Here is a 12960-nt window from a genome sequence, read left to right on the forward strand (position 1 = left end):
CTATTGATTCCTTACTCTGGAAGACAAGGAAACGAGCACACTTATGTTTCTACTCCCCTTTCCCTGTCTTCAATTTTTATATTATTTTTTCCTAACTTTTTATAGTTTATAATGCAGTACTTATGTTCTTTCTATTTTATTAACATAATTCCTGTGGTTGTTTAGTCTTAGATGTTAAAATATATTAAGTTCAGAATCTATTTGCCATTGATTTCTATTCCTGACAATGAAAAACAGCTTGGCTGGATATAAAATTCTTGAGTCACAATTTCTTTCCTTAGAACTCTGAAGACCACTCCACTGTCTTTTGGCATAGAGCTACCTTGGAGAATTCTGAAGCTTTACATGTGATTTGGTTGTACAGCTTTTGGTATTGGTGACATATATGGTGCTGATGTTTCTCTGTCTGGGTGACCAATGGCAAGTTTTGTTTCCATGTTCATTTATGCTAGCTTACCTGGATGTAAAACTTTGAAAGTGGCTATGATTTCTTCTTAACTGATAACATCTATTTCAAAGACTGTGAGAAATCGTATGGTGTTTTTACTGTATCATCAGTCCACTTAAAGCAGGGGCCCCCAACCTCTGGGCTGTGGACCAGTACTGGTCCAGACCTGTTAGGAAACAGGCTGCAGAGCAGGAGGTGAGCTTAAATGTAATGCTCTTTAATCCTCCTGAATCCATGCCCTCCATCCCAGTCTGTGGAAAAAATTGACTTCCATGAAACTGGTCCCTGGTGCCAAAAAGGTTGGGGACCACTGACTTAGAGTACAGGTGAGGAATATTCAAAACCTAAATGAACGTAGAAATGCTAAAATTAAGCTCTTTTGTACTCTTGAGTTACACAAAATAATGTCCCTGTTTATGTCCTTGAGTCATAGTGTTTTCATCTGTAATATATGGAAGAAATAGATAGTAGTGAAAAGGGCTATAACTATGAAAGTGTTCCTCTTAAGACCCACTTTTTACCAAAATCAATGATCACCTTTCTGTACTTACTTTTCTTTACCTCTAAACAGCATCTGACACAGTTGAAATACTTCTTCCATCTTGAAACATTTTCTCTCCTTCACTCCTACCTTTTCTCTGACTTTGTCATACCTTCTTACTCTCTTTTGCCAAATTCTCCTTCCCTATCAAACATCTAAGTGTTGGGATGTCTCTACATGGTGTCATCTAGACCAAATAACTTTAAACGTATCTGGTAACTCCAAATTTTATGTCTCCAGCCATGACCTTTCTTCCTATATGTAATCCGTCCCAGTATAAACACTTCTCATTTTCTCTACAGCTGCATTTTTATGTCAAGTTACCACTCATCTGGTCATCTTATCTGTACCACTGCAATCACTTCCTAACTTCATCTTCCTGCCATCACTCTTGTTCCTTCCTTAGAGTGTGTTCTTTTTAAAGTGGCCAAAGTGGCCTCTTTAAATTATAAATCTTATCTTATTACCCCACCTCTTCTTTATTTAAAGCTCTCCAATCAGTGGCTCCCCATTACGGCTAGAACAAAATCCAAACTCCCATGTCTTACAAATAAATATATGTGAACTGCCTTACTTCTACAACTTAAACACTATTTATTGTCCTTTGCTGTGATTCAACCACACTTCAACATTCCCATTTTAGAATATTTATACCTCTTACAACCCTCTTTCCTCAGGTCTTCACATTACTGCCATGTTCTGGCCATTCTGGTGTCAGCTCCAATGTCATCTCCTCAGAGAAGCCTCCCTGTGTTAGCTAAATGAAGTATTACACATCATTGTGCCCTCTTCCCCAGCTGCCCCCCCACACAACCTCTGTTACATTACCCAATTATATAGAATAATACCAAAAAGTTTTAAAACATCAGTAACATGCCCACCATCCAGATGGACATAGTCCATATTTAATATTTAGTTAATATTTTCAGCATTTTTTTATTTTACTAAAAAATGTACTCTTACTTTCTGACTAAATTTACTTAAACAAGGAAACTTTGCCTCTAATATAAGTGGAAAATTAGTATCACTTGTCAGAATTGAAGATAACAGTAGTAAATTCAATGAAAACTACATATTTATTAAAGGTTTTAGTCTTTAGAAGCACAGAGGCTAAAGCCTGCTCTGCTGTTAAAAAGACAAATTTATATATGTTAGCCATTAAAGACCAACAGCATCAAACTGAGATTTTCTTTAACATACAAAGACTGGCAGAGAATTAATATGGAAATAACTTTCTCGATAAGCAATTCAGTGTGATATAGTGAAATCATTAAGATGACTAAAGTCATCTTTACCAGTGTAGTGTTTTCCCCAAAGAATTGTGATAATAATCACAAATATGTATTAATCATGAAAATGATTATTGTTTTAGTTAATGGGAAATTGAAATAAATAATTTTGGCCATGGCCTAGGGTAAAAATGTTCTAGTAAACTAGTAATAATAGCCGTGGGGGGGGGCACTATAAACTGACAAAGTTTATTTTAACCTGTTCTAAAGAATTGGGTAACATGAAATGATAATGTTTGAGTGCATTACTATGGAACTTCTCTTCTAAATTATTAATTCCTACCTCTTTAAAAAATTAGTATATGACCGAGTTATTTGAAAGAATTCTATGTGTTGGGCTCTCTGCTTAGCACTTTACATATATTATCTGATTTAATCATATCTATTCTCTGAGAGGTAAAAACATTTTCATTTTAAAATTATGAAAAATTACATCCTTAGAGGTTCAGTGATTTGGCTAAGATTTTATGACCAGTAAGCCTGTCAGACTTTAAAGCCTTTTCCTTAATCACTAAATCTTATACTATAAAAGCTAAAATGTGAAGGAATACTGTAATGTAAGTATATCGTAAAGTCTGTTAATGACCCAGGAACGTGTCTTTGGAAAGTAACCTCTAATTTTTTAGTCCTGAGAAATGAGAAGTTGCCCAAATGATCATCACATTTGCTAAGTTTAGTTTTATACTGTTTATACTTCATTTCATAAGAAAGCTATTCACTTTTAAAGGATAACTTTACTCTTCCTTTCATTTTTAATATCAATTTTTGGTAATATTTATTATCAAAGATGAATTGAAGTTCTTATAGTATGTTAGCACCTCACACACAAATGAATATAATAATACTACTAAATTTCCAGGCATAGGAACAGGAATGTAATCTAGAGTGTAGGGTCTGTGGTTTGGGTTTTTATTCTTATAGTAGGGACAATGGATTAGTGATGACCCAGTCATAACTTCTTTCCTAGCTTACTCCTTGGCAGACTCCAGGCAAGGTGCAATCTAGAGAATAATTTGAAGGTTGTAAGATAGACAAGTGATTCCCTTCATCCCCTTTTATTCTAGATTTTCTATTTGGATTAGTTCAGATTATCATAGAGCTTTATTTTCTTTGCTTCCAGAGGAATTGCAATTATTGTTTCTGTTACCCACTTGGTTAAAATTGAGGGTTGTCATCAAGAAATTGCCATTTAAAACCTGCTAATGCATTGATGTAGGGATGTTGTTGAGGACACTGTAGTAGTTACTACATAAAGACAAGTACATAGGATATTTTTCATTCTGAGTGTCAAAAAAAGTTTAGTTATTTCTGTAATTGCACTGACCATGTTTCCTTTGTTGCTCAGACTGCCAGGAAGCTAACTTTTATTTTTATTTTCCTATTTTATTGTGTCATTTTTGTAAGACACTTCAAGTCCAAATCATGACAAGAAATATGTAGTGTTGTCCTTCTAGGGAGACTTCTTCCATACTTTTAAAATAATAAAACAATTTACCTAAATCAGTTTATCTTATGTGTTTATTAGTGAGCTATAATGTACTTCCTCATTTCTTGCTAATTTTGTTATAGGAATTTGGCACTATATAATAAAATATCAGTTGTATGCCAAGAATACTCTTTAGTATTATTTTAAATACTTATGCTTTAATTACAATAATATACTTATGCTTTATTGTTGTTATTACTGAATAATTCCACATTAAGATACAAACAGCTTAATTATTTTTAATTTTGGGAAATTATATTTAAAAACTTTTTGTAATCTGTAATGAAAATATCTTGGTTTTTGGTATGTAAGAAGGAGCAATAGTCACTGTTTTCTCCCATCAAATGCAAACTATCTCATGATTCTTATAGTACCTAAAGTAATTGATACATTATGTTTGAAAACATCTCATTTTGGGAGCATAATCTAATTGGTGATTTTAATTAAATTAATTAACAATTTGTTTATAAATGTGTTTATTGTTTGTAGGTATATCATTGCTTTCTATTTATAATACTTCTTAGAATTTGTTTATTTTTGTGATACTGTTCTTTATCTGGTAATTTGAGTAAATCCCAGTTGAATTATGTTGCCACATTATGTCTTCAAAAGGGCATAAAGTCAGTACACACGCTTCAGTAATATCTGGTTGTTTTACCCTTATGTTTCCAGTTGGCAATTTGAAATTATGGCTTCAACTGCACTTTAAATATGTGATAATAGCATGTGTTTCTAATAAGGGCCAGCACCATTTTGTTCAGATAGTGTGAATGGTTGTCACTCATATATGACAAATGCACCTTCGTCTGCTTCTTTGATAGCCCCCTAAAAACCATACCCTCAAATCAGGCCGATGAAATTAGCTGCTGTGTAAATTGTGTGTCTGAGTGGTTCATTATCTAATCACCGTCAGAACCACAGTGATAAAGTAGATTGAAGCAAGGAAGAGGTCTGCCAGATGATTTCACCCCCCTCCTCCAAATCCGGTTTCCCTTGGAAACCTTAATAGTGTTTAGAACTTCAGGCTCTCATGCCTGGAATTCAGTATCTTAATGTACCAAACCTGAAAATACCAGTAGTTCTGGAGCATAATTTTCTTTCTGTAAAGATCATAATTTCATTTATTTCAATTTGTTTTTGAAATGTTGAGGCCTCTTGAATTACTGTTTTGTTGCTAGTGCCCTAAATATTACTAAAGAGGAAAAAAATGCTTGGTCCTACTTGCGAGAATTCATAATAATTTATATAACTGTTCACCTTATTGGGATCTTTAATAATGACCTTCTGGATTACTTTTTTTTATTGAATTGCTTCCTTTTAATTCATTTTAGGTGCTTTTGAAGATGATGATATCACTCATGTTGAAGGAAGTGTAGATCCTATTCGAGATATAGAAATAATACATGAAGAGCTTCAGCTTAAAGATGAGGAAATGATTGGGCCCATTATAGATAAACTAGAAAAAGTGGCTGTGAGAGGAGGAGATAAAAAACTAAAACCTGAATATGTAAGTAAAAATTTACAGCTTCTTTAGATACGTAAGTTCATTTTTCTTGATTAAAATTTTAAAATAAACCACATAAAATATCTAATATTGTTACAGAATTTTAGACTCCAAGGATTTTTTTGTTGTTGTTAAAAATTGTTGAGAAATTTTATTTTCTTTTGGCAACAAAGTGTCATGGTGATAAGTTTTTTGTGTTCTTATAAAGCAATATTTAGCTATAATATTGATTGTTTATATGGTTACTGTGTATAGCTTCAAGTTTTGGTGTTAGAAAAGTGTGGTTTTGTGGTGAAAAGCTTACTAGATTTAGAAAAATTATTGAACATATGAGCTTTGTGGATTTATACAAGGAATTGTCTTCCATAGGGAATACACTATTAAAGTAGACAGATAATTTTAGTCTTTTATGGAGTAAATGTATGTCATTGTCTTTAATATTCAGATGTTTTCTATCATGTTGTAATGAATAGTTATTAGTTATATTGTAACAAATGTTTCAAAATCAGTTTTGAAGACTTTAGTTTAAATATGATCAGATTGTCTTTTACATTAAAAAAGCAGTGCCTTGTCCTGGCTGGTGTGACTCAGTGGTTGAATGCTGGCCTGCAAATCAAAGAGTTGCTGGTTCAATTCCCAGTCTAGGGCACATGCCTGGGTTGCAGGCCAGGTCCCTGGTAGGGGACACCTGAAAGGCAACCACACATTGATGTGTGGTTCTCTCTTCCTCCCTTCCCCTCTCTAAAAAAAATTAATAAATAAAATCTTTAAAAATATATAATAGTAGTGCCTTAATTACATATTTTCTTATTTATTAACATCTTTCATAAACATACCCTTGCTTTTATGCTTCTTTGTCCTGGGAAGGATTTTCTTTTTTTTTAACTTTTCATTTTCTCATTTTTGGAAACTGATTATCTTTTCCATTCCTCCTTCCCTCCCCGTCTTCCCTGCCCCTCTCTTTCTCTCCCTCTCCCCCCTCCCTTCCTTTCTTATTTATTTTGAAAAGGTGTTATTTATTTATTTTTAGAGGCAGAGGAAGGGAGGGACAAAGAAAGAGAGAGAAACATCGATTGCTTGCCTCACATGCTGCACCCCAATCGGGGTCCAAACCCACAACCTAGTCATGTACCCTGACTGGGAATCGAACCAGCAACCTTTCACTTTGTGGGAGAATGCGCAACCAACTCAACCACACCATCCAGGGCCCTTATTTATTTAAATAATTTTGGAAAACTCAAAGTTGATTTGGGAGCTGTACACTATGAAAGAAGAAATCAACTATAGAATTAATGTTTAAACTTAAGCACACTATTAATAATTATGGCCAAAGGTGCTTGGTCTTGGAACCCAGAGACCTGTATTGTGCTACTGATTTTCTTGATAGTCTGAAGCAAATGAGAAGGAGTACAGTAGGAGATGTGAAGCTGGGAGAGATGCATACATGAGAAGTTACAGGCTTTAGGATCCATTCTGTCATCACTAACCTGAAAAATTGTCAAGGCAATGTAATTTATAAATAAAAATTAAGAAACTCCTTATGAATTTCCTGAAGACTGTGCCATTTTGAATCATATTTGAGATTCATTGCCTTTTAATCTAAGCTTAGGTTTAGGTTCTAGGTTGGGTTTCCTCAGAAGCAAGAATTGGAGTGCAGGTTGTTCCCTTGGGAGCTATCTCAGGGAGCACAGTCAGGGGGTGGAGAATCAAGACCAGGAGGAAAACTCATATAAAGCATGTAAATTAGTGGTGGAAACCCTGAGCATCTGGGGCTCAGTCCTGCTAGGGACCTCTGGAAAAACCATGTAGAAAGTGTCTTGTAGTTTTTCTAACAGGAAGGGTGAGGAAGCCCAAGTAATTATCTATTAAAATTGTTATCAGTCATTGGTTATGGGCTACTTTTAGGAGTGTGAATAACTCCCTGGCACTTGATGTCTCTGGTCTGAGCACAGCGCTTAAGAAGAGTTGCAGATGCTTTTACAGTAAGAAGCGTTCAACATCTATTGGACCTATGAGGACAAAGGGGTGGGGGGATATTGGCAGGCTCTGCTACGTGTGTGTTTACCCACTGTGAATTTAAATTTTTTTTTGTCATAATCATTCTGTATATTTTTGGTTGTTCTTTAGGATCCCAAGTTTAATTTGGTGGTGTTTTATATTTTTCCTTGCTTTTGATTTGTCTTTAGTTTTCCTAATACGAAGAGGAATCCTCTGCAACTATGATATCAGCTAGTTCTTGTAGGGGAGATTTTTTTTTTAAGTTTCCTTATAGTTTCTAACAATTGCTCTAAAGATTTAAAATGTGATTGGCTTCTTTTCTTTAATTTATGTTTGTAATCTTGGCTAACAGAATCAGGACTTTAAGTGAACATAGATCCTGGGCTATGAAAGAAATAGCTCCCTGAAAGTTATTTTAAAATATGTAGATCATTTTGTTCACTAGGTATTTACTTGATTCTTCATTAATACTCATTCAAATGTGTTTTTCTGTATAATCTTAGAAATTCAGAAGTCAAGGTTCTCTTTTCATAAAGTTTTCATTTTTCATATTTGGGTGTCATTGTAATTTAATGTGAATAAGCTAGAAAAACTTGGATTAGATATAGTCTAGCATAAAACATGAACTAACTTTTCTTTTCTTTTTTTTTAGTTTTAGGTTTTTGTGTTTTTTATTTTTAAATTCTCACCTGAGGATATGTTCATTGATTTCAAAGAGAAAGGAAAGAAAAGAGTGAAAGAGAGAGAAACAATGATGTAAGAGAGAAACATAGATCAGTTGTCTCCCGTACATTCCCTGACTGGGGATTGAACCTGCAACTTAGGTATGTGCCCTGACCAGGGATCAAACCGCAACCTTTTGGTGCATAAGATGATGTTCCAACTAACTGAGCCACCTGACCAGGGCATGAACCAACTTCTTAATGCTAAATCAGAATCTTTCTTAATAGTAAGTTTGATAAATTCAGACATAAAGACCTTTTATAGTGGGTCTTGCAGTCTGTGATAAAACTGAGACAACTAAAGAAGGAAAGAGGGGAGTAAACATTTCCTATTGGTATTAATTAGCCAAGTGTATTAGTTACCTAGGACTGCCATAACAAGTACCACAAACTGGATGGCTTAGAACAATAGAAGTGTATTCTTTCACTGTTCCAAAGGCTAGAAGTCTGACATCAATGTGTTGGCAGGGACATATTCTCTCTGGAGCCTCTTGGAGAGACTCTTTTCTTGACTCTTAAGCTTCTGGTAACACAGGTGTTTGTTGGTCTCTGGCAGTATAACTCCAGTCTCTGCCTCCATCTTCACATACCCATCTTCCCTCTGTATCTCTGTTCACATCTTCCTGTTCTAAGGACACCAGTCATAATTGGACTAAGATCTTTCCTACTGCAATATAGCCTCATCTTAACCTTTTCTCAAACAAGGTCATACTCTGAGTAATGGGGTTAGGGCTTTACTGTGTCTTTTTGGAGGACACAGTTCAAACCATAACAATAACACCAAAGCTTAAGATCAAGTTTGTTTTTAAATCTATGTAACAGTGTAAACATTTCATGTGCAAAGACAAAATTTGGAAAATGAACGTAGAACTCTTTAAAGAACAATTTATTTTGTATTGCTTAATTATTTGGAAATCATCATATTTAAAAATTATTCATAGAATTAAGTTATTTAATGAAAAAACTTAAGAAAGCAACCAGAAATTGTAATTAATGAGTCTTTTTTTTCAATATCTGTAAGTTAATAATTAGGGTCTCCCAAAACATAGAGCTATTAGCAGATTTCTTCTCATTCTTTTAGGGCAGCCTTTAAAGTTGATTTTTACATAATTTTAAAAAATCATTAAAATATTTGAATATGTAATGATATATTTTTCAATAAAAAACAAAAGGTTCAAAAGAGTATACTATAAAAACATAATTCTCTTCACTTTGCCTCCCTATTTCCCCATATCTGCTCTTTAAATTCTTATGTATTCTTCCGGAACTATTTTTACATGACTTAAAAAGATCATGTCTAAAAGAACAAGATACTAAAAAGTACTTGCTGAGAATGAACTGCAGTTATTCATCTTCCCGCACACCACCCCCCGCATATTCTCTCTGTCCTCATAGTCTCTAACTTAGTTAATGGGGCCAAATTACCTGAACTGAAAACCAGTATCTTTGACTCCTCTCTCTACTTGACCACCTACACCCTACCCTATTGATTTTATCTCACAAATATTCCCTATATCTTTTCCTTCCTCATTTTCATAAATTCTTTAGTTTGGGCCTCATTTATGCTTAAGTTATTTTTAAAGTTTAACTTATTTCTTTGCCTCCATTATTGCTCGTTTTCCACAAATATAAAATGCAGACCTAATTATGTTATTCCCTTTATTAAAACACTCACCATCTTTCTATAAGATACTGCCAACACAGAGTCCATGCTCACAAATTTCTCTCTAATTTGGCCTTCCCTGACTTACATTTTCTCAACTCCCCTGGCAGTGAGCTAAACTTTTTGGTTTCACATGAGTTCATTTACTTGAACTCTACCCTTTTGTTGCTCCTTCATCCCTGTTTCTTAAGTTATCATTTAAGACATAGCCTAAAGCAGAAATTTCCTCTTTAAAAAAACTTTTTATTGGGCAGACTATATGTAATATAAAGTTTATCACTTTAACCTTTTTTTAAAGATTTTATTTATTTATTTTTAGACAGAGGGGAAGGAAGGGAGAGAAGGAGAGAAACATCAGTGTGTGATTGCCTCTCATGCACCCCCTACTGGGGACCTGGCTGGCAACCCAGGCATGTGCCCTGACTGGGAATTGAACTGGTAATCTTTTCAAGTATACAATTTAGTGGCATTAAGTACATTCACAGTGTTTTATAACCATCACCACTATTCATTTCCAAACTGAAACTTTGTATCCTTTAAATAACACCTCCCCATTTTCTCCTCCTCCCAGTCCTGGTAATCCCTATTTCTACTTTTTTTTTTTTGCCTATGAATTTGCCTGTTCTAGGAACCTCATATAAGTGGAATCACACAATTTTTGTTTTTTGTTATATCTGGCTTATTTCACTTAGCATAATGTTTTCAAGGTTTGTCCATGTTATAGCATGTATCAGTATTTCATTCTTTTTTAAGGCTGAATGATATATGTACACACCACATTTTGTGGACATTTGGGTTATTTCTACATTTTGGCTATTGTGAATAGTACAGTTATGAACATTGTTGTACATTGTGTATAACCACATGTACATCGTGGTTTCAGCACTTTTGAAGAAATCTATTGAAAATAATCTAGAGGAAATATTAAGCAATAATAGTGACTTGGGGGGGGTAGAGTTATGAATGCTTTCCCCTTAAGTGTTTTTTCTACTTTGATTTTATTCTTTTATAAAAATAAACTTAGGGAAATGAACCCCAAAGTTAAAACTATTAAATGTAGCAGACCATTTAAAAATGCATGCACCAGGAGTGTGATTAAAATTTATTGTAGTTCATTATTTGAGTCTACTTAATACACAGTACCCCAAACTAGGAATGGGTTATAAAATTTTCAAAATAAAAATGACAAGTTGCTTAATTTGATGCAGCAATACCACTGTAGGAGTCAAACTGTTAAAGGTGGGATTACTTCATAAGTCCTGGAGAAATGGTTATCGTAGTAATTATTCTCAGCATTAATGAGGAAATTTTGGCAATAATGTTCTTAGGCCACTTGAAAGGATAGAAGGAGTGTATCCTTTTTCTTGAACAGGAATGAGAAGCATGAGAGTGTAACCAGGATTAATCTGATGGTCATCGTAACACTGCATAAGATATTTTACTTTCCAGTTGATAATGATAACTTTAAGCAAATCATCATATTCTTTAAGGTGTTAGGGGAAACATTTCATTTCTTACTTGATAATACATTGTGCGAACAAATAGGTGTGATCTACTAAAGGTAAATAATGAGTCATTGAATCTCCGAGAGTTGTTATTTTTTTCCTTTTTATTGAATTTATTGGGTAACGCTGGTTAACAAAATCATACAATTTTCAGGTGTATAATTCCACAACACATCATTTAAACACTGTATTTTGTGTTCACCACCCCAAGTCAAGTCTCCTTTCACCATCATTTATCCCCCCATACCCTCGTCCACTTCCCCCACACCTCCCTACCCCCATATCAGTACACTGTTATCTGTGTCAATGAGATTTTTCTCTTTTTCCTTTCTTGCTCAAACCCTCCACTACTACCCTTACCCTGTCTCCTAACCCCCTACCTCTGACAGCTGTCAACCTGCCTTCTGTCTCTGGGCCTGTCTTTGTTTTGCCTGTGAGCTAATTTTGTTTGTTAGATTCCACATATATATTGCTGGATCCAGTTTGCTCATACTGTTTTGTTGAGGATTTTAGCATCTGTGTTCATGAGGGATATTGGCCTATAATTTTCTTTCTTTGCAGTGTCTTTATCTGGTCTGGAATTAAGATAATGCTAGCCTTATAAAATGAGCTTGGGAGTCTTCCCTCCTCTTGCATTTTTTGAAATAGTTTGAGAAGGAGAGGTCTTAGTTCTTTGAATGTTTGGTAAAATTCACCTGTGAAGTCATCCTGTCTAATACTCTTATTTGGTGGGAGTATTTTGATTACTACTTCAATTTCAGTAGTTTTAATATGTCTATTCAGTTTCTCTGATTCTTTGTGATTCAGTTTTTGAAGATTGTATGCTTCTAGGAATTTATCCATTTCTTCCAGATTGTTCAATTCGTTGGTACTTACTTGTTCATAATATTTCCTTAAAACGCCTTGATATCAGTTGTTATTTCTCTTTCATTTCTGATTTTATTTATTTGGGTCCTCTATTTTTCTAGATGAATCTGGTTACAGATTTGTCCATCTTGTTTATCTTTTCTAAAAAAGCAGCTCTTGGATTCATTGATCTTTTGTATTTTTTTTAAGACTCTATTTCTGTTCTGATCTTTATTATTTCCTCCTTCAATTCACTTTAGGCTTTGTTTGTTTGTTTGCTTGTTTGTTTGTTTCAAGTTCCTTTATGTGTAAAGTTAGATTGGTTATTTGAGGTTTTGTTTGTTTATGCTATGAATTTCCCTCTTAAGACTACTTTCTCTGTGTTCCATAGCTTTTGGGTTGTTGTGTTCTCATTTTTATTTTTTTCGAGCTATCTTTTGATTTCTTCCTTGATCTCATTGTTAACCCAATAACTGTTTAGTAACATGTTATTTAGTTTCCATGTCTTCTTGTGTTTTTCAGTTCTTTTTCTTGTGCTTGATATCTAGTTATTATTTTTTTAAGACTTTATTTATTTATTCTTAGTGAGAGGGAAAGGGAGGGAGAAATAGAGGGAGGGAAACATTGATGTGTGAGAGATACATCCCATGGTTGCCTCTCGCATGCCACCAGTTGGGGATCTGGCCCACAACACGGGCATGTACCCTGACTGGGAATTGAACAGGCGACCTTTTGGTTCTCAGGCCAGCACTCAATCCACCGAGCCACACCAGCCAGGGCTGATATCTAGTTTTATACCATTATGGTCAAAGAAGATGGTTGATATGATTTCAATCTTCTTAAATTTATTGAGACATGTGATCTATCCTAGGAAATGTTCCAAGTGCACTTGAAAAGAATGTATATTCTGCTGCTTTGGGGTGAAATTATCTGAAGATATCAATTAAATCCATCTGAC

The 12960-nt window shown here is 34.4% G+C and overlaps 1 protein-coding gene across 1 annotated transcript in view; it reads left to right on the forward strand.

Annotated features, from left to right (window-relative positions):
• The window catches only part of OLA1 (Obg like ATPase 1), a 160468-nt gene that overhangs the window by 79352 nt on the left and 68156 nt on the right, over positions 1-12960 (forward strand). The window contains 1 exon segment of the mRNA XM_028508819.2: positions 5096-5271. Within this exon segment, the coding sequence (XP_028364620.1) occupies positions 5096-5271 (176 nt within the window).

Source organism: Phyllostomus discolor, chromosome 4, assembly GCF_004126475.2.
Source record: "Phyllostomus discolor isolate MPI-MPIP mPhyDis1 chromosome 4, mPhyDis1.pri.v3, whole genome shotgun sequence".
NCBI lineage: Eukaryota > Metazoa > Chordata > Mammalia > Chiroptera > Phyllostomidae > Phyllostomus > Phyllostomus discolor.